Source organism: Chiloscyllium punctatum, chromosome 15, assembly GCF_047496795.1.
Source record: "Chiloscyllium punctatum isolate Juve2018m chromosome 15, sChiPun1.3, whole genome shotgun sequence".
Classification (NCBI taxonomy): Eukaryota; Metazoa; Chordata; class Chondrichthyes; order Orectolobiformes; family Hemiscylliidae; genus Chiloscyllium; species Chiloscyllium punctatum.
This window is the reverse complement of record NC_092753.1, coordinates 63605322-63628670: the sequence shown is the minus strand read 5'-3', so window position 1 is coordinate 63628670 and position 23349 is coordinate 63605322. Positions and strand designations below refer to the sequence as shown.

At 41.1% G+C, this 23349-nt stretch overlaps 1 protein-coding gene across 1 annotated transcript in view; it reads left to right on the top strand.

The window, feature by feature from the left end:
- gsk3ba (glycogen synthase kinase 3 beta, genome duplicate a) overlaps window positions 1-23349 on the top strand; it is a 181769-nt gene that overhangs the window by 150186 nt on the left and 8234 nt on the right. Inside the window, exons 7-10 of the mRNA XM_072585306.1 lie at window positions 73-170; window positions 885-980; window positions 14914-15100; window positions 19404-19502. Of these exons, the coding sequence (XP_072441407.1) occupies window positions 73-170; window positions 885-980; window positions 14914-15100; window positions 19404-19502 (480 nt within the window). The remainder of the gene's footprint in view (window positions 1-72; window positions 171-884; window positions 981-14913; window positions 15101-19403; window positions 19503-23349) is intronic.

Sequence of the window (23349 nt, the reverse complement as noted above, 5' to 3'; positions counted from 1 at the left end):
TGATCACGTTTTTAAAAAGAAATGCTGTTGCAGTAATGCTGTAAAAATTAACTGCTTATGTTGATTTTGTAGATGTATGGTCAGCTGGCTGTGTGTTAGCAGAGCTATTGCTAGGACAGCCCATCTTCCCTGGTGACAGTGGTGTTGATCAGCTGGTAGAAATTATAAAGGTATAATTCCATTTCTCTCAATACTTCAGTGTATCGTGTGTTTATTTATAAATGGTCCATTTCATCGGTTTACCCCTCTATATACCCTCTCTCTCTTTTCGGCAACCTACTCGATATGTTGCTTCAGTAAAGAAAAGATGACTCATTACAATGCATTTCTGCAATTATCTGATTATTCAGTTTGACGGGGTGCATTCACTGCTTGTCACTTTTTTTTAAAAAAAATTCTGTTACTTCATTCAGCTTTTCCTAATTTGTTACTTGAAGCCTTGAGGTAGTTCTCAATTGGCTTCACATTGGTGATTTATTTCATGCATGTGGGTGTACTCTTTGTGAAAATAGTTTAAATGATTTTCTATCCAATTGTGCCATGTGCAAGCAACTTATTTTTCTATTGGGAGCTGGAGCTTTTAATGCATTTCAGTCAGTCATGTCTATAACGGCAATGAGATGATCTGTTTTGATCCCAACCTTCTGATCTTGCTATTTATACATGATTTGAATTTATTTCAAAGAATAGCTGATAACCTAACATCCCTATAGACAACAGTAGTATTACATCTTGGTGACCAACTTTTATATGCTAGATACAACAGATTTGAGGATGTTGAACATTAGTGTTCACTTTGTTAATTGTGCCATCTAATGAATTGTATTTGTGCATAATATTCATCCGATTATACAATACATAAGATTTATTACATTTGTATGTAGGTCCTGGGAACACCAACAAGAGAGCAAATCAGAGAGATGAATCCCAACTACACTGAGTTCAAATTCCCTCAGATCAAGGCACATCCTTGGACTAAGGTAAGCAAAACAATATTATTTTGACAGTGATACCAAGCCTTGTTTATTAGGCTAAGAACTGGTAGCAAGCCCAGTCGGGGCTAATTTCTATTATTGTCAGATTGCCAAATGTCAATAGAAGTTATCATGAAAACTTTCTTAACCCAAAATAAATAGTTTTTTAAAACTTTTTTCCCCAAGTAATATAAACCTAAAATATATAATATATAATTTAGTTGATAGTTCCTTTTCTTGCCTGATACAGTTTAGAGAATTTTCATTTAGCATTAATGTTGTTTCAGATATTGATACAGCAAATGTGTGTGTCTCAGCCATTAATTCTTGAAAGATAAATTGGAAAGGATCCAGATTTGTGTTCCTTAATGTTTTTCAGTTGAGCAGTTTTATTATTATAAATTCGAATGAATACCAGATTGGCCTTAACCTATGAAACTTCATTAAAAACATTTTCAGTTGCTGATCATTGCACATGGAGCTTTTGAAAACAATTTCTTGAATTTTAGTTCATTATACTGAAAGCTCTCACAGTTGGGCCAGTACACGGGAGTTAATTGTTTTTTAGTCAGTCCTGTAATCTATGAAATCCTAACTGTGCCCGAAACCACCAGAGACCACTGAGTGAATCCACTAAAATATTACATATGCTTTATAATTATATAATTGTTCTCATTGGTAAAAGGAGATAATTTTCAGTGACTGCTGAATGAATATGCCAGCTTATTATGTATGAATGGATGACTTGCTATTTGATTAATTGCCATGTGAATGCATAGAAGAAATAAGTAAAAGACAATTTGAGGAAGACATTGAGAAACTGGGACAAGCATAGGGGAAGTTGACATGTGAATGTGTCCATTAGCAGTTGAACAGAGGAAGACAAGTGAGTTAGTGAACCAAGTTGTGATCCAGAGAAAAGCATCATGCTACAGCGTCAGCGTTTCACTTGTGTAGCCACAGCATTGAGTGGGGTGTGGTGAGAGATAAAGAAGAAAGACTTCAGGTCTTACTGATAAGTATTGCCTGATTACTCTGATAATGTCCGTAACGTCATAATTCAAAATCATCCAAAAAACTTGTTTCTGAGTTGCTTTGTGGTGAATCTATTGCAATAGTATTGATGCTTCATGACCTTTTAAGATAAATATATGCTATTCTCATTATTTCTTATCACTTTCAAATATTTGTATTAATGTTTTAAGCAGTCCCTTTCTTGACTGAACATGTGCACATTTGACACCAAATTATTATGAGTAGTATTTAATGTTGTCCAAGTCTCATCTTTGCACAGTGTCTTCTGCAACTGCATGTTGGTATATAATAGTACATATAGGGGGTGAAATCTGATATCTCGTCTAATCACTGAGCTGTCAGTGAGTTCCAATAAAATATGCACCACTGAATTTGAGGTCTTCTGTTCATTGGGAATATACTGCACTCTTCTGGATAAAAGTCCAAAAGCTAAAAATTGTTCATTAAGTTTTAAATATTTCATAATAGACCAAGGAAATTCGTCATGTATCTAGGTATTATTTTGTAATGTGATCTTGAGAGTAATGAAGTTAACTGCCTCTTATGAGGCATAAAGCTTTCATATGATCTGGTTATTCTTGCAAGTCCATGATTTTTATTAAACTAGCAGTTGAGCATAACTTGAAAACAATTTTCCATAAATATACTCAGATCCCTGGTGATGTGACATTTTACTGAATTGTTGTCACAACTCAAAGCACAGAATGAGAAATGACATGTAAACTTTTGTTTAAGGTTTGTTCTGCCATTTGTCCTTGTGTATTTTACCCACATTATTGAATGCTGATGGGGATAGCATGAGCAATTGTATTACATTCATGTCAATGAAGGAAACCTAGAAATTAAACCATAAGTTTGTATCATGTTCATTTGAACTGGCTCAGTGTTTTGTGCATTAAATGTAGGCGTTCAGCTTAGGAAATTGTCTTTGAGTATGGTTTTCTTATTCTTTGTTTGTAGTTCAACCTCCACATGCTTTTTAGCTTTCTAGAAAATCCAGTTTTATATTTGATCATTGTATTTTTCTGCCCAGTTGATATCCTACCATTGCACAGTTAGTTTCCATGATGCCTCACACTTTCAAAAATTGAAGCAAACATTAAAATGCATTCTACATACAAGAGTACCATTAGGGCATTGTGGCCAAGTTGAATCCTGTCAACATTCAATGGTCATACTTGGTTTCACATGAGTGTCAAGTACCCTAATACTTGAGATTCCTTCAAAGTCCCTCTTGGATTTAAACCTTTTGTCCTTAGCAGAATTCCTCTAATTTAAGAATTTAAAGTAGAAATATCCTGTTCGCCCTGCACAGATAATTCTTCTATAACGTAGCTGTTATGTTCTTGTGCAACCCTGCATTATAGAAAAATCGCACTTTGGCAACACCTAAGTGCTGTTTCTAATGTAATAGAGTTACAGCCAACACATATTTTGAAAGTTCGCACTTTAGAGAGTGTCCCCATTTTGTCAATTGCATGACAGCAAATTCATGTCGACAAAATGCGTGTTATAGCAGGCCGACCTGTATCAACAAAAACTGCATTTTTATGGGTATTAATTTTGCATTCATTAGTACTGTGTAAACCTGCAGTCTCTGAAAATTGTAACAGGGTAGTTGTTATGGGGGACTTGAACTTTCCAAATATTGATGAGGAATACTATAGTTCAAGTGCTTTAGTTCGGTCAGTTTTTGTTCAGTGTGTGCAGGAGGATTTCCTGACAGTATGCCAACAGGTCAACAAGGGGTAAGGCCACATTAGATTTGGTACTGGTTAATGAACCCGGCCAGGTGTTGGATTTGGAGGTAGGTGAGCACTTTGGTGATGGTGAACCACAATTCGGTTATGTTTATTTTAGTGATAGAAAAAGATAAGTATATACTGGAGGGCAAGATTATTGCTGGGGGAAAGGCAATTATGATGCAGTTAGGCAAGATTTAGGATGCAGAGGCTGGGAAAGGAAACTGCAGGAGATAGGCACAGTTAAATGTGGAGTTATTCAAGGACCAGCTATTGCAGGTTCTTGCTATGTACTGGTCAGGCAGGGAAGAAGTTGTTGAGCGCGGGAGTAGTGATTTACTAAGCAAGTTGAATCTCTTGTCAAGAGGAAGGCGGCGGCTTATGTTAGGATGAGATGTGATGGTTCAGTTAGGGCACTTGAGACTCAAGTTAGCCAGGAAGGACCTAAAGAGAGAGAGAGAAGAGCCAGGAAGGAACATAAGAAGTCACTGGCTGATAGGATCAAGGAAAATCCTAAGGCTTTCTTTAACTATATCAGGAATAAAAGAATCACTAGAGCAAGATTAGGGACAATCAAGCATAGTAGTGGAAAGTTCTGCGTGAGTCAGAGGAGATAGGGAAAGTGCCAAATGAATACTTTTCATCAGTATTCACACTAGAAAAAGACAAAGACAATGTGGTCAAGGAGAATACTGAGATACAGGCTACTAGACTAGGTGGGATTGAGGTGCATAAGGAGGTGGTGTAAGCAATCCTGGAAAGTGTAAAAATAGATAAGTATCCTGGGCTGGACGGGATTTATCCTAGGATTCTCTGGGAAGCCAAGGAGAAGACTGGAGGATAGCACTTGATGTCCCCTTGTTCAAGAAGGGGAGTAGAGACAACAGTGGTAATTTTAGGCCTGTGAGCCTTACTTCAGTTGTGGTAAAGTGTTGGAAAGGGTTATCAGAGATGGGATTTATAATCATCTAGAGATGAATAAGCTGATTAGGGGTAGTCAACGCTTTTGTGAAGGGTAGGTCGTGCCTCACGAACCTGATTGAGTTCCTTGAGAAAATGACCAAACAGGCGGATGAGGGTAAAGCGGTTGTGGTGTACGTGGATTTCAGTAAGGCGTTTGATAAGGATCCCCACTGTAGGCTATTGCACAAAATACAGAGGCATGTAACTGAGGGTGTTTTAGCAGTTTGGATCAGAAATTGGTTAGCTGAAAGATAACAGAAGCTGGTGGTTGATCGGAAATATTCATCCTGGAGTTCAGTTACTAGTTGGGTACTGCAAGGACATGTTTTGGGTCCACTTTTTTTTATCATTTATATAAATTACCTGGTGAGGGTAGAAAAGGATGGGTTAGTAAATTTGCAAATGACACTAAGGTCGGTAGAGTTGTGAATAGTGACAAAGAATGTTGTAGTTTACAGAGAGAGACAGTGGCATCCTTTTTCCTTTAAATTCAGGGGTGATTTACATAGGACAGATCTCTAAGGTAGTTTCTTTACTCAGTAGTAGGGACGTGGAACGCACTGCCTGCAACGGTAGTAGACTCGCTAACATTAAGGCCATTTAAATGGGCGGCACGGTGGCACAGGGGTTAGCACTGCTGCCTCACAGCGCCAGAGACCCGGGTTCAATTCCCGCCTCAGGCGACCGACTGTGTGGAGTTTGCACGTTCTCCCCGTGTCTGCATGGGTTTCCTCCGGGTGCTCCGGTTTCCTCCCACAGTCCAAAGATGTGTAGGTCAGGTGAATTGGCCATGCTAAATTGCGCCTAGTGTTAGGTAAGGGGTAAATTTAGGTGTATGGGTGGGTTACGCTTCGGCGGGTCGGTGTGGACTTGTTGGGCCGAAGGGCCTGTTTCCACACTGTAATGTAATCTAATCTAATCTCTAAAGGATATCACTGTCCAACCTATCTAACCCTCTGATTATTTTTTTATGTCTCAATTAAGTTGCCTCTCAGCCTCCTTCTGTCTAACAAAAACAGCCTCAAGTCCCTCAACCTTTCCTCGTAAGGCCTTCCCTCCATGTCTGGCAACATCCTCTTAAGTCTCCTCTGAACCCTTTCCAAAGCTTCCACGTCTTCCTTATAATGTGACCAGAACTGTACACAATATTCCAAATGTGACCACACCAGAATTTTGTTCAGCTGCAGCTGATCTCGTGGTTCCGAAACTCAATCCCTCTACCAATGAAAACTAACACACTCTCTGCCTTCTTAACAACCCTATCAATCTGGGTGGCAACTTTCAACGATCTGCAATCTCTCTGCTCATCTACACTACCAAGAATTTTACCATTAGCCCTGCATTCCTCTTAGTACTCCTTCCAAAGTGAATCCCCTCACACTTTTCTGCATTAAACGCCATTTGCCACCCCTCCGCCCAGCTGTGCAGCTTATCTATGTCTCTCTGTAAACTACAGCATTCTTCGTCATTATTCACAACTCTATCGACCTTAGTGTCATCTGCAAATTTACTAACCCATCCTTCTCTACCCTCATCCAGGTAATTTATATAAATGACAAAAAACAGTGGACCCAAAACATGTCCTTGCAGTACCCAACTAGTAACTGAACTCCAGGATGAATATTTCTCATCAACCACCAGCTTCTGTTATCTTTCAGCTAACCAATTTCTGATCCAAACTGCTAAAACACCCTCAGTTACATGCCTCTGTATTTTGTGCAATAGCCTACAGTGGGGATCCTTATCAAACGCCTTACTGAAATCCACGTACACCACAACCGCTTTACCCTCATCCGCCTGTTTGGTCATTTTCTCAAGGAACTCAATCAGGTTCGTGAGGCACGACCTACCCTTCACAAAAGCGTTGACTACCCCTAATCAGCTTATTCATCTCCTAGATGATTATAAATCCCATCTCTGATAACCCTTTCCAACACTTTACCACAACTGAAGTAAGGCTCACAGGCCTACAATTACCATTGTTGTCTCTACTCCCCTTAGAACATAGAACATAGAAGAATACAGCGCAGTACAGGCCGTTCAGCCCTCGATGTTGCGTCGATCAAAGCCCACCTAAACTACACTAACCCACTATCCTCCATATACCTATCCAATGCCTGCTTAAATACCCATAAAGAGGGAGAGTCCACTACTGCTACTGGCAGGGCATTCCATGAACTTACGACTCGCTGAGTGAAGAACCTACCCCTAACATCAGTCCTATATCTACCCCCCCTTAATTTAAAGCTATGCCCCCTTGTAATAGCTGACTCCATACGTGGAAAAAGGTTCTCACTGTCAACCCTATCTAACCCCCTAATCATCTTGTACACCTCTATCAAATCACCCCTAAACCTTCTTTTCTCCAATGAAAACAACCCCAAGTGCCTCAGCCTTTCCTCATAGGATTTTCCTACCATACCAGGCAACATCCTGGTAAACTTCCTCTGCACCCGTTCCAGTGCCTCCACATCCTTCTATAGTATGGCGACCAAAACTGCACACAATATTCCAGATGCGGCCGCACCAGAGTCTTATACAACTGCAGCATGACCTCAGGACTCCGGAACTCAATTCCTCTACCAATAAAAGCCAGTACGCCATATGCCTTCTTCACTGCACTATTTACCTGGGTGGCAACTTTCAGAGATCTGTGTACATGGACACCAAGACCTTCTTGAACAAGGGGACATCAAGTGCTATCCTCCAGTCTTCTGGCATTATTCCTGTAGACAATGATGGCATAAAGATCAAAGCCAAAGGCTTTGCAGTCTTCTCCTTGGCTTCCCAGAGAATCCTAGGATAAATCCCGTCCAGCCCAGGATACTTATCTATTTTTACACTTTCCAGGATTGCTTACACCACCTCCTTATGCACCTCAATCCCACCTAGTCTAGTAGCCTGTATCTCAGTATTCTCCTTGACCACATTGTCTTTGTCTTTTTCTAGTGTGAATACTGATGAAAAGTATTCATTTGGCACTTTCCCTATCTCCTCTGACTCACGCAGAACTTTCCACTACTATGCTTGATTGTCCCTAATCTTGCTCTAGTGATTCTTTTATTCCTGATATAGTTAAAGAAAGCCTTAGGATTTTCCTTGATCCTATCAGCCAGTGACTTCTTATGTTCCTTCCTGGCTCTTCTCTCTCTCTCTTTAGGTCCTTCCTGGCTAACTTGAGTCTCAAGTGCCCTAACTGAACCATCACGTCTCATCCTAACATAAGCCGCCGCCTTCCTCTTGACAAGAGATTCAACTTGCTTAGTAAATCACTACTCCCGCGCTCAACAACTTCTTCCCTGCCTGACCGGTACATAGCAAGAACCTGCAATAGCTGGTCCTTGAATAACTCCACATTTAACTGTGCCTATCTCCTGCAGTTTCCTTTCCCAGCCTCTGCATCCTAAATCTTGCCTAACTGCATCGTAATTGCCTTTCCCCCAGCAATAATCTTGCCCTCCAGTATATACTTATCTTTTTCTATCACTAAAATAAACATAACTGAATTGTGGTTCACCATCACCAAAGTGCTCACCTACCTCCAAATCCAACACTTGGCCGGGTTCATTAACCAGTACCAAATCTAATGTGGCCTTACCCCTTGTTGACCTGTTGGCATACTGTCAGGAAATCCTCCTGCACACACTGAACAAAAACTGACCGAACTAAAGTACTTCAACTATAGTATTCCTCGTTGAACTTGGAAAGTTCAAGTCCCCCATAACAACTACCCTGTTACACTTGTTCCAATCGAGGATCATCTTTGCTATCCTATCCTCTACATCTTAGGAACTATTCAAAAGCTTATAAAAAAACTTCCAACAGGGCAAGCTCTCCTTTCCTGTTTCTAATCTCAGCCCATACTACCTCAGTAGAGGAGTCCTCAAAAGTCCTTTTTGCAACCATAATACTGTCCTTGACTAGCAATGCCATATCATCCCCTCTTTTACCATTTTCTTTATTCTTCCTGAAATCTCTAAATCCCAGAACCTGCTCTAGCCATGTCTCCGAAATGGCCACAGCATTGAAGTCCCAGGTACCAACCCATGCTGCAAGTTAACCCATCTTATTAAGGATGCTCCTGGCGTTTAAGTGGACACACTTCAAACCAACCTCTTGCCTGCTGGTGCCTTGTGATCTTGAAATCTTAGTTCTGACTTCATTACTGTCCTCCTCCCATCTACTTGAACTACAATTTCTGTTCCCATCCCCCTGTTGAATTAGTTTAAACCCACCCGAAGAGCATTAGCAAATATCCCCCCAGAATATTGGTACTCTACAAACAGAATGGTCTTCACCTGAACCAGAAGAGGTCCCACCTACCCCAGAAAGAGCATAGATTATCCAGGAATCCAAAACCCCTCCCTCCTGCGCCACGTGTTCAACTCCTTTCTCTCCCTACTCCTCGCTTCGCTAGCACATGGCATGAGCAACAAACCAGAGATGATAACTGTTTGTTCTAGCTCTAAGCTTCCACCTTAGCTCCCTGAATTTCTGCTTTAAATGCCTATCTCTCTTCCTGCCTATGTGGACCACAACTTGGAGCTGCTCCCCCTCCTTCGCAAGGATCCTGAAAACACTATCAGACACATCACAAACCCTGACACCTGGGAGGCAACACACCAAACATGAGTCAGGATGTTCCGTGGGAATGAGACAATCTATCCCCCTAACTATGGACTCCCCAATGACTAATGTTCTGCTCTTCTTTCCCCTTCCCTTCTGAGCAACAGAGACAGACTCTGTGCCAAAGACCTGTTCCCCATTGGTTACCCTTGGTAAGTTGTTGACCCCAACAGTATCCAAAATGATACACTTGCTCTTGAGGGGAACTGCCACAGGGATCCCTGCACTGCTGACCCATTCCCTTTTCGCCACCCGACAGTAACCCATCTACCTTCTTTTAGCTGAGGCGTGACTCCCTCCATGTAACTCCTCTCTGTAATCCCCTCCGCTTCCCGAATGGTCCAAAGTTCGTCCAGTTCGCTAATGCGTTTTTCGAGGAGCTGGGGTTGGGTGCACTGTTTTTAGGACAATGTTACTGGTCCTACAAGTTACTGATAATGTAAAATTTGGCAATGTGGTCTAGGATCATAACATCTTGTATTAATGCAGTGCCTTTAACGTTGTCAAGCATTGCAAGGTGCTAGGGAATATAGTTTGGGGCTGCAAACAATGACATTCATTTTCCCTGCATTTATTTTGAGCAAATTTTAATACAGTGGGGACTTTGTGTCAGAGCTGGTTGTCATCAGCATATATGCACAACAATTGTTTTTGGGTGTTGTCACCAAATCACAGCTTGCAAATAAAAAATAAATGAGTCCAACGATTGATCCTTGATGGACTACAGAGAAAGCAGTGCAGTTACAGCAAGGAAAATTATGGTAGGTTTTCTAAGGTAATAATGGAACCAGGCAAAGTTGCACAGCACGTCAGACAGCATTCGAGGAGCAGGAGAATTGACATTTCGGACAAAAGCCCTTCATCAGGAATATGTATTATGTTTATGCAAAACCTAGCAGAAATATCACTCCAGTGTCTTCACCAGCTAACCGGTATAGCTGTTTATTTGTGTGTGGAAGTTGATCGTAATTGGGATGAGGAAGACTATACCTGTGATTTAACATTTAATCACTTGTCAGATGCTTGACATATTCATACTAAGAACATGGAATCTGAAGTAGCTTGTCAATGAACTTGCAAGTTTTCTCAACTGATCTTGACTTTCCGCAAAAATATGTTGATGCAAGCTGGAGGTATTCTTGAAAGACAATATAGTACAAATTTTTGATGTGTTAATTGATCGTGGGATGTGGATATCATTAACAAAACCAGGATTTATTGCCCAAACCTAACTGTTTTTGAGCAACAAATGGTGAGCCATGTTATTGAAATGCCACAGTATTTACAATGGAGGTACCACCATCGTGCAGTTAAGAAAGAAAGGTTTAATTGATAATGAAAGAATTATGATATTGTTCTAAGTCCAGTGTTGTGAGAGATCTGGGGAGAAACTTGCAAGTTGTGTTCAGATGTGCCTGCAGTCTTTGTCCTACTGGGCGGTAGTATTTGTGAATTTGGAATTTGCTGCCAAAGGAATCTTGATGAGGTGTTGTTTTGCATCTTGCTGTTTATGCTACAGTCAAACTGCATTAGTCGTGGGGAGTGAGTCTGTTCAAAGTGAGGTGTCAGTCTGCCACACTTGATTTAAACGTGTTCATTCATATCAGAAAAACAAAGCTACATGAACTTATTCATATGATGCTAGTAACATTTCATTTTGGCATTCTTATCCTAAATAATCCTACACAAAAAGAAATGTGCACAGGAAACAAACCATTTTGGCCCAACCAGATCATGTCAGGAATAATGGTTGCTTTTAAGCCCTTAAGAAGATGATGATGAGCTGGCTTCTTAAACTGCTGCAGTCCATGTGCAGTAGATTGACCCACAAAACCCTCTGGGAGGGAGTTCCAGGATTTTGACCCAGCAACAGCAATATATCTCCAAGTCAGAATGATGAGTGACTTGGAGGGGAAGTTGCAGGTGGTAGTGTTCCATGTATTTGCTGCCCTTGTCCTTCTAGATGGTACTGGCCATGAGTTTTGAATGGTGCTGTTGAAAGATCTTTGGCAAATTGCTGTAGTGCATTTTGTGGGTAGTACATACTGCTGTTACTTAACGTCCTCTGAAGTCAAGGGAGTGGCTGCTTGTGGATGTGGTGCCAGTCAGGCAGGCTGGTTTGATCTGGATGATGTCAAGCCTCTTGTGCTATTGGAGCTGCATCCATTCAGACAAATGAGTGGTCCATCACCTAACTTGTGCCTTGTTGATGGTGAACAGACTTGCAGGACTCAGAAGGTGACTTGCTTGCCATTGTATTCCTAGCCTCTGACCTGTTCTTGTAATTTGTGGCGAGTCAGTTCAATTTCTGGTTAGTGGTAACCAGATAGGATAGGATTAGGATCTGGTTAGGATTTTGATAGTTGAGGGAATCAATGATGATAACACCATTGAATGTCAGAGGGTGATGGTTAGATTGTCTCCTGTTGAAAACGGTCATTGTCTACATCTATACTATTTGCTTCCACCACAGTCTGACATTTAGTTGTGCATTCTCGCCATCTTTGGGTCAAGCAGTTTCTTCTGAACGCCCTGTTAGATTTCTCAGTGACTGTTTTATATTCATGGCTCTAATTTATGCACCTCTGTACCAAAAACAAAACTCTCTGCATCCATTTATCACAATATTTAATTTTATAGAACTCTGATTAGATTGCCCCTCAGTCTCTCCTTGGTAGAAACAAGGACTGCAGATGCTGGAAACCAGAGTCTAGATTAGAGTGGTGCTGGAAAAGCACCAGTATCCGAGGAGCAGGAAAATCAACATTTCGGGCAAAAGGGCTTTTGCCTGAAATGTTGATTTTCCTGCTTCTTGGATGCTGCCTGACCCACTGTGCCTCAGCCTCTTCTCCGCAAGGAAGAAATCCAATGTCTCAATCCTTTCCTGATATATAGAAGCATGCATTTTGGGTGTCATGTAAAACTTCTGCATCCTCTATCATTTCAATAACATAACAATCAGAACCACGTGCAGTTTTTTAAGTGTGAACTAACAAAATTTTAATACAGGTTTAGTCTAAATTTCCTACTTTTTAATTCTATCCCTTTCTGATAAAACCCAAGACCTAATGGTCTTGCTAATCTTTGGAGAGATTTAGATTCTACCAAGAGAGTTCTGCTATTCTGAGAATTTTCATATCTGCTTGAGAAGGACCTTGAATGGCTCTTTTGAGTAAGATGTAACCAGTAGTGCAGCACTCCTCCAGTACTGCAATGAACATAGAACATGACAGTGCAGTACAGGCCCTCAGCCCTCGATGGTTCCACAGGTTGGCACAATAATCTAAAGCCCATCTATTCTGCACTATTCCATTTTCATCCATATGTTTATCCAATGACCATTTAAATGCTAATAAAGTTGGCGAGTCTACTACTATTGCAGGCAGTGCAATCCGTGCCCCTATTACTGAGTAAAAAAGTTACTTCTGAAATCTGTCCTATATCTATCACTCTTCAATTTAAAGCTATGTCCTCTCGTACTAGCCATCACAATCGTGGAAAAAGACACTGTCTGCCCACCCTATCTAACACTGATTATCTTACATGTCTCAATTAAGTCACTTCTCAACCTTCTTTTCTCTAACGCAAACAATCTCAAGTCTCTCAGCCTTTCCTCATAAGACCTTCCCTCCATAACAGGCAACATCCTGGTAAATCTTCTCTGAGCCCTTTCCAAAGCTTCCATATCCTTACTATAATGCAGTGACCAGAACTGTACACAATATTCCTAGTGCAGCCACACCAGAGCTTTGTATAGCTGTAGCATGATCTTGCAGCTCCAAAACTCAATCCCTCTTATCAATAAAAGCTAACACCACCTGTCTTTCAGCTAGCCAGTTTCTTATCCAAACCCTCAATCCCTTGCTTTGTTTTTTTTTGTGCAATAGTTTACCATGGAGAACCTTATCAAATGCCTTACTGAAATCCATATACACCACATCAACCGCTTTACCCCCATCCACCTGTTTGGTCACCATCTCAAAGAACTCAAGTTTGTGAGGCATGATCTACCCTTCAAAATCGTGTTGACTATCCCTAATTAACATATTCCTTTCTAGATGATAAATCTGATCTCTTATAACCTTTTCCAACACTTAACCCACAACCAAAGTAAGGCTCACTGGTTGATAATTACCATGGTTGTCTCTACACTCCTTCTTGAGCAAGGGGCCATCATGTGCTATCCTCCGGTCTTCTGGCAGTATTCATGTAGACAATGATGGCAAAGAGATCAAACCCAAAGTCTTGGCAATCCCCTCCCTAAGTTCCCACAGAATCCTAGGATAAATCCTATCCAGCCCATGGGACTTGGCAATTCTGGAAAGTGCAAAAATAGCTAACCGCTCCTCTTTATGGACCTCAATCCCATTTGGTCTAGTCACCTGCATATCATAATGCTCCATGACAACATTATATTTTTCCAGTATGAATACTGACGGAACCTATTGTTTGGCACTTCATCGATCTCCTTGGACTCACATGCAGCATCCCACTACTGTCCTTGATTGGCCCTAATCTTTCTCTAGACATTGTTTTATTCCTGATCTACTTATAGAAAGCTTTAGGGCTTTCCTTGATCGACAACTTCTCATGTCCCCTCCTGGCTCTTCTTAGTTCGTTCTTTAGGTATTTCCTGGTTAACTTGTAATTCTCAAGTGCCCTAGCTGAGCCTTCACGTCTCGTCCTAACGTAAGCCTTCTCTTGAAAAGAGATTCAACTTCTTCAGTTAAACCATGGCTCCCTTGCTTGACCACTCCCTCCCTGCCTGAGAGGTACATACTTATCAATGACGCACACTAGCTTTTTCTTGAATAAGCTCCACACTTCAATTGTGCTCATCCCCTGCAGTTTCCTTCCCCATACTATGCATCCTAAATCTTGCCTAATTGCATCCTAATTATCTTTTCCCTCAGCAATAACTTGCCCTGTGATATATACCTATCCCTTTCCATCGCTAAAGTAAATATAACTGAATTGTGGTTACTATCACCAAAGAGCTCACTTACCTCCAAATCTGACACCTAGTCTGGTTCATTACCCAGTACCAAATCCAATGTGTCCTTGCCTCTTATTGGCTTGTCTACATACTGTGTCAGGAAACACATTGGACAAAAGCTGACCCATCTAAAGTACTAGAACTGTATTTCCAGTCAATATTTGGAAAGTTAAAGCTCCCCCATAATAACTATCCTGTTACACTCGCACCTATCCAGAGTTATCTTTTGCTATCCTATCCTCCACATCTCTGGAACTATTCCGAAAACTCCCAAAAGGGTGACCTCTCCTTTCCTGTTTCTAACCTCCGCAGACGAGTACTCAAACGTTTTTTTCTATCGCAGTAATACTGTCCTTGACTAACAATGTCACACCTCCCCCTCTTTTACTATCTTCTCTGTTCTTGCTGAAATATCTAATTCTGAACTTGGCATAAATTATGCATTCTTCATTAGAATTGTGCTTGCACCAGACATCTTCAAATTTGGACAGTGGTGGTGCCACTGAGCCAGTGAAGCCATTTGTGTCATCTTTTCAGTTACTAATTTGTAAATTATTAAGCACTTTATTTTTTGCAGGTCTTCCGACCCCGCACTCCTCCGGAAGCCATTGCATTGTGTAGCCGTCTGCTTGAATATACACCAACCGCCCGTCTGACGCCTCTAGAGGCATGTGCACATACATTCTTCGATGAATTACGGGACCCAAATGTCAAGTTACCAAATGGACGTGAGAAACCATTACTGTTTAATTTCACTACTCAAGGTAAGGAAGTGGTTTATAACCAAAAAATGACAGTGACATTTTAAAAACTAAGTGATCTGCAAATTCAACCTGCTACTGATACATCAAAATCCATTTATGGCCTGGGAAGGTTCTCCTGTCCATTCTTGATGAAAAACAATAGTGCCATGCCTTATTAAAAATGGTGCTGTCTTCAGTAGATCCAGGAGGCAAGCAATGATCATCCATTGGTAGGGGAAAAACCATTTTTATCATTGCTTTTGCCTCTGTGACATTGTGCTCTTTGAGGGATCTGTTTCACTATCAGCCAGAATGATTTAAAGCTGCAGAATGACCAGGAATGACTATAGATGCGCGTGCAGGGCAAAAGTGAGGACTGCAGATGCTGGAGATTAGAGTTGAGTGTGGTGCTGGAACAGCATAGCAAGTCAGGCAGCATCCAAGGAGGAGGCGAATCGACTTTTCGGGCAAAAGTCAGGCATATAGATGGTCAGGTTCTGGAAATTCTGCTGTCTGGAGACATCCAAAGAAGCAAATATTGTTTCCAACTGATTAATAACTTCCCAGGCAACCTCAAAGCTTGCATCTGTACTAATTCATGTACTGCTTTCCAAGATTAAAAGTTTAGAAAGAGCTAATGTGCCAGACCCAAACATACATCACTGTTGTTGCTTAGATTGGAATCAACTGCAGTACCTCTGTCAATTATTCCCTGTTGAGACTTGTATTATTATTAATAATGACTACTTAACTGAAGTGCCAGACTGCCTTCGAAATCCTATCCCAGCCTACTGTGGAACCATATATGTTTACACACAAGAAGCCATTGGTTGGCCCATTGTATCTATGACAATGTGTTGCTAAAGCAACCCAAAGCACATTTATTCTGCCTTGTCTCCTTGAGGTTAGTACCTTCTGTTGCTACAAATGTTTACGCACATTTTCTTCAAAAGATGCAGCCTCTCAGGGGGAGAGGAAACCTGGATGAAATGCTTGATATTGAAAAATACAGTTCACGAGCTTTAAATTGAATAGCATTGAACCAAGCAGTTGAAGTCATCAACCTAGAACATAGAAAAGTACAGCACAGAACAGGCCCTTTGGCCCACAGTGTTGTGCCAAGGATTAATCCTAATGTGAAATAAAATAGCATAACCTACGCACCCTGCTATCCATGTGTATGTGCAGCAGTCGCTAAAATGTCCCTAATGACTCTGCTTCCACCATCACTGCTGACATGGCATTCCATGCATTCCCAACTGTCTGCGTAAAGAACCTACCTCTGACTTCCCCTCTATACCTTTCTCCTATTATCTTAAAACTATAACCCTTTGTGCCAGTCAATCCTGCCCTGGGCGAAAGTGTCTGGCTATTGACTCTATCCATGCCTCTCATTATCTTGTATACCTCGATCAGGTCACCTTTCTTCCTCCGCCTCTCCAGAGAGAAAAGTCTGAGCTTAGTCAACCTTTCTTCATAAGGCAAGCCCTCCAGTCCAGGCAGCATCCTGATGAACCTTCTTTGCACCCTCGCCAAAGCCTCTGTATCTTTCCTATAGTAGGGTGACCAGAACTGAACACAATATTCCAAGTGTGGTCTCACCAGGGACTAGTAGAGCTGTAGAAAAACCTCGTGGCTCTTCAATTGATCCCCCCTGTTAATGAAAGCCGAAATACCATATGCTTTCTTAACAACCCTATCCACTTGGGTGGCAACTTTGAGGGATCTATGTACTTGAACACCAAGATCCCTCTGTTCCTCCACACTGCCAAGAATCCTGTCTTTAATCCAGTATTCAGCATTCAAGTTTGATCTTCCAAAATGCATCACTTTGCATTTATCATTTGCCATTTCTCAGCCCAGCTCTGCATCCTGCCTATGTCAAGCTGCAGCCTGCAATAGCCCTCGATACTATCAGTGGCATCTCTGACCTTTGTGTCATCTGCAAATTTACTAATCCATCCCTCAACCTACTCATCCAAGTCATTTATAAAAACTACAAAGAGCAGAGGCCCAAGAACAGAGCCCTGCGGGACCCCACTCAACACTGACCTCCAGGCAGAATACTTTCCATCGACATCCACTCTCTGCCTTCTGTCAGCCAACCAATCCTGAATCCAGATAGCCAAATCTCCCTGTATCCCATACCTCCTGACTTTATGAATGAGCCTACCATGGCAAACCTTATCAAATGCCTTGCTGAAGTTCTTATACACCACATCCACTGCTCAACCTTCGTCGGCCTGTCTTGTTACCTCCTCAAAGAACTCAATAAAATGTATGAGGCATGACCTGCCTCTCTCCAAGCCATGCTGACTGCCTTTAATCACGCTGTGCTTTTCCAAGTACTCATAAATGCTCTCCCTCCAAATTCTTTCCAAAACTTTGCTGACCACATCAATGACATAGTTCAGTTGCATTCTTCTGCTACCTGTGACTCTGCAAATACTCACTTTTATAAAATATGTCTGCAGTTTACCTCTATTGAATTAATTTCATCCCATTGTTATCCTACCTATTGGATAATAAACATTTGTGCCATCTTCAGTGGTTTTTCCTATTGTGCAAAACCTCCGATTTTCATTTCATGTTTCTTTAATTTGCAGTGTATAACCGGGGAAGGTTACTTAAAACCTTGTAGTCATCCTTTGTGTTGAGATGCAATCCAGCTATTTAATGTGTCATTAGCTAACTGTTTCAAATTGCTTTTATATCTTGGTATGTGTATGGAATGAGCTGCCTTAAGATGTGGAGGAGATTGGTACAATTGCAACATTTAAGAGGTATAGGAATAGGAAGGGTTTGGAGGGATATGAGCCGGGCACTGGCGGGTGGGACTAGATTGGGTTGGGATATCTGGTCGGCATGGACGGGTTGGACCGAAGGGTCTTTTTCCATGCTGTACATCTCTATGACTCTATATGATTAAGTTAACTTGCACCAATTCAATGTCAGCAAAATAAAAATACCTATAGGTCCCTGCCCTCTTAACATCCGCCAATCTTTATTGCCCCCATAGACTTAAGCCCAAAATGCAGAAGCTTACCATAGTTCTCGATCATGAGCTCACCTGTCTCCAGAATTGCTTTTTGTTTTTGTTTCACCTCTATTTCTACTAATTTCCTCCCACAATGTTGAAACTTTTACTTCATGTTTTGATCACCTTTTATGGCTTGATTTTCACCAATTTATCTCCACCCAACTTCCTCCCTTCCTTATTGCCTGTGGAGCCATTCAGCACGTCACCACTGTATCTTTAACCAAACTCTACTCCATGGCTCTTACACCACATCAGTCAGTGTTAAAGATTCTCTTCCCTTCTAATTTGCCTACCACCCTTCCCCATGTCCTGAGCTTTTCCTGTACCTTTTTGTTTCTGTTGTCTTCACCATCATTGGCTGCAGGCATTTGAAGTCGGGAATTCCAGAATGTAACTTAAACATTTCTAACTGTTTAAAATCTGCCTTCCTGTCCTAGGCTTTCCAGTATATTGAAGTGCGTTGTTGAGCATTTTTAACCTCAGTCAGTGCAAAAATGCTTATCATTGTCTGAAGTTTATAAGGTGGGCTCCCCCGTTACAGTAATTTTATCCATTCTGTCTGAAAGTTAGAGTCCACAAAAGTCTTTGGGTCAATTCAGTGTGATTTTTTTTTCATTTGACATGGATTGACAATGGAGGGCGCAATTGGTCTCATTACCAGTTGGGAAGGAATAACTTGCTATATAGTTATCACAAACTATTGTAATCTTTGCAGGACGTGACCATGCATAGACTGAGCCATCTATTGGATTTCATTGATTTAGTTCATGTTTTTCATGTCAGTTTGGATAAGGTGCTAGAGATTGCACCCCTACAATAAGCCAGTGCTTCTGTATCTGTGTCCAATATTTATGCTTGTATTTAGTGGCATTTTGTTTCACCTAGAGAGCAAATTTGATCCCTGGCTGTCTGTCACAAGAAAACGAAACCCCCTGAAAATTTTAGAGAACAATGCTGGGTCTGTTATATCTTATTAGCTGTCATCATTTCAGTCAAGGATTGAGTAGAAAGATTGAAAGTAGAATACACATTGATGCATGGCTGAGAAGATGCATTTCTTTGCATAACTGGAACTCTGAAGGCACTTCAAATGATGATAAATTGATTCATTTGCAGATGGGCATTTTCTGATTAACACTCTTATTGCAACTGATGGGCAGAGCAAAGGATGATATAAAATTCTACTGTGTAATAGAAAGCTCTGTCAGCACTTCAGTGGTCTTCTACAGAAATTCTGAATAGTTAGTGAATAAAATACTCTAGACATCTCAATTGATTTTGCAGAACTGTCGAGCAACCCAGCACTGGCATCAATCCTTATCCCTCCTCACATTCGGAATCAGACTCCTGCATCAACTCCAACGAATGCTTCTGCGGTGTCAGGTGAGCATGATGATGCACATCTTCTAGCAATTGCAAAATTAAATGTCATGTAACTTATTTTCATCTGTTTGAATTCTAATCTAACTGTAGCTTCACTATAATCTTCACAAAGGAAGGCAATTGCCTAGTGGTATTATTGCTGGACTGTTAATCCAGAGACTTCAGTAATGTTCTAGGGGTCTGGTTTAAATCCTACCATGGCAAATGATGAAATTTGAGTTGAATAGAAATCTGAAATTAGGGGTCTAATGCTGACCATGAACCATCGCCGATTGTTGGGAAAATCCATCCGGTTCACTAATGTCCTTGGGGAAGGAAATTACCATCCTTACCTGCTCTAGCCTGCATGTGACTCCAGACCGATGGCAAAGTGTTTGACTCTTATCCAGAGGGCAATTAAGAATGGGCAAGGAATGCTCATTGAGGTAGTGATGACCCCATGAATTAATAAAGCAAAATATAGAAAGATCGCAAAGTTTCTGTGGTGCAGAAAATGAGAACTGTAATTTTAGTTGAGGGTGACATAGAATAGATAATTTGATTAGAATGCTGAAACTACACTGTGAGCAGGTTTTCCTGAAATTCCATTTTTTTTTTCTCTCTCTCTCTCTCTCTCTCTCTCTCTCTCTCTCTCTCTCTCTCTCTCTCTCTCTCTCTCTCTCTCTCTCTCTCATGTTTTCTATAACTGTACTGCTTCTGTACAAGACTACAACTTTTAAATACTAATTTATTTGGTCAGTTGTAGCTTGCTCTTGATTAGGAGGTTGTGGTTTCAAAGTTCCCACTTGAGGTTTGAGAACAAGATCTAGATTAATGCTATCGTGGAGCACTGCTATACTAAAAGGTCTATGTCATTTGGATTAGTCATGAAACCAAGGCATTGTTTGGCACCTCAGATGGATGTGAAAGATCCCTGGGTAATGAAGAAGAGTGAGAGGACTGTTAAAGGTGTCCTGCCTGGTTTTTATTCCTAAGTCAGTGTTCTAAAACAGATTACCTTGTTATTGTTACATTGCTAGAATGTGAGAACTTGCAATGTACAAATAGACTGCATGTTTCCTACATTTCACTACTGTGTTCATATTCATGAAATATAATGTAGTAATGTTAACTTTTTCCATGCTGTTCATCAAATTATATGGAATTTCATTTGTTTTAGTACATGTCAGGAGCATAAGTCAATATTTCACTTTTATTTGTTCTCCTATAAGTCGACTTCTGCACCATAACTTATTTTTCATACATCTTCTGCACTGTAATTTATTTTTCGTACATCATGACCAAGCTATGAAGTTGCATTACTTTGTACTTCCATATTGAATAATGGAATGGTTCCAGCACATCATTGCACATAAATGCTTAATAGCGAGCTTGAAGGCAGATGAAATTTTGGAGTATCTTTCTCCTTCAGATGATAAAGCAAATGAGATATTTGGTTTTGTGTATATGGTCTGTGTATCTATGTCAAAAAGTGTGGTGCTGGAAAAGCGCAGCCAGTCAGGCAGCATTTGAGGTGCAGGAGAGTCGACATTTTGAGCATAAACTCATCAGGAATATGTGGGGGCAAAGGGGATGAAATGGGAGGGTGTTGGGGCTGGGGGGGGGGTGGGGGGTGGTGTAGCTGGGATTGCAATAGGTAGATGAAGGTGGATTGTGAGCTGATAGTGGTAGGTCAGAGTGGGAGGTGGAACAGATAGTTGGCAAAGAAGATGGACAGGTAGGACAACAGGGCAGTGCTGAGTTGAAGGGTTGGCTCTGGGATAAGGTGAGGGAAGGAGAGATGAGGAAACTAGTGAAATCGACATTGATCCCATGCAGTTGGAGGTTCCCAAGGCAGAAGATGAGGCGTTCTTCCTCCAGGAATAGAGTGGCTAGAATTTGGCAGTTGAGGGGGTCCAGGGCTTTTTTTTTTAGATTAGATACCCTACAGTGTGGAAACAGGCCCTTCATCCCAACAAATCCACACCGACCCTCCGAAGAGTAACCCACCCAGACCCATTTTCCCTCTGACTAATGCACCTAACACTATGGGCAATTTAGCGTGGCCAACTCACCTAACCTGCACATCTTTGGATTGTGGGAGGAAACCAGAGCACCTGGAGGAAACCCACGCAGACGCTGGAAGAATGTGCAAACTCCACACAGTTAGTCGCCTGAGGCTGGAATCGAACCTAGGTCCCTGGTGTTGAGGCAGCAGTGCTAACCACATTGCCACACCAAGTGCCATAGAGGTGTACAGCACGGCAACAGACCCGTTTTGGTGCAAATCGTCCATGCTGACTAGCTATCTTTAACCTAATCTAGCCCCATTTGCCAGCACTTGGCCCACTTGAACACCACAAAATGGAAGGAGTGATATTGCTGTGCAAGTAATTTGGCAGTGTAAGTTGTTGAGCTCTATTTAAAAGAAACAGTAAACAAAATTTGTGGATTCATAGCAATACTGACTTCAATCCTAGATGGTAAAAGTGTGATAATACTCAACTTCTAAAAGTTATTGGGTGAGTGGAAGTATTTATGTGAGGTTTAAAGTACCCTACTATAGGAACAATTGACTAATGAAGAAAAAACATCAGCATAAATGCATGCTGTACTAGGCATGTAACTTATATTCCAGAAAACAGATTTTAAGAATGCTGCAACATTCCTGGGAGAAGGTTTACTATTTTTGAGTGTAGCACCCAGCATTACAGGTAGTGCTCCAGCTGAGGCCAAATCAGAGTTTTGAGGGTTTAGTGTGACTTATTATTTTTGCATTCATTGCTCTGATTGCCATATGATTTTCTAATTTCTATATTAACTTGCCCTTTCTCCCACAAACTCAATACTTGCCTGCATTAAATTGGATTGACCAAATGTCTGTATTTCACTAGTCTTTGTGCAGAATAGAGCTGTTTAGCCCATTGATCCTCCATCCCCACTATTTGTAGAATACTCCAGTAAATTCATTTTTCTCGATCCATCCCCATAGAGCCTGAAAGCTTAATTTTCTCAACTTTGCACCCAGTAAGTAGCCATCTTTTCTTCCACTGCTATAACCACCCAGATCCAGGTTATTAGATTTTATATGCAAGAATGTTCTTCCTCCCATCCTCCACCAACCACCTCCCATAAAAGTCTGCAACCTTTTAACCTCTGGACAAATCAAACATCTACTTCTAGACTTTCTGCCATCAAATGGTGGGGACATCTCATCATGGTGTACCTTATCTCAAATCTTTTTCACTGCCCTTCAATTTCTTCTGGTCCAAAGAAACAGCCCCATTCTTCCAAACTAAAGTTTGATTATGTCAAGTACTTTCACCATTTCCAACTGTCCTGTTTCTCAATCAACTTTGGATGCAAACCATCCAAACTGTCAAATAGTCCAGTTATAAGCATTTCCAGTGCAACCTGTCAATTTTTACCCCAGACCTGACCTTTACTGCCCCCTCTTGTACTGATTTTTATTTTTGTTTGTTTCTTCTCTCTCTTGCGAAACATCGATACAAAGTACTCATTAAATATTCCATTCTTGGCCTGTGTGTTCAAGCATACATCACCCTGTTTTTCTCTCAATAGGGAGTCCATCTTTTAGTACCTGCTTACTGTTTCAATTTTGGTACAAGATTTCGGGTTCCCTTTTATGTTGGCAGATATTTTTAGACCATAAGACCAAGGACATTCGGCCCATCTAGTTTCTCAACCCCATTCTCACTCTTTCTCCCCATAATCTTTGATTCCCTTGACAATCAAGAAACTGTCTATCTCTGCCTGAAATATACTCAATGATTGGCCTCCGCAGCTTTCTGTGGTAATGAATCCCATAGCATCACCACTCTGGATGAAGATGTTTTGCCAAATCTCT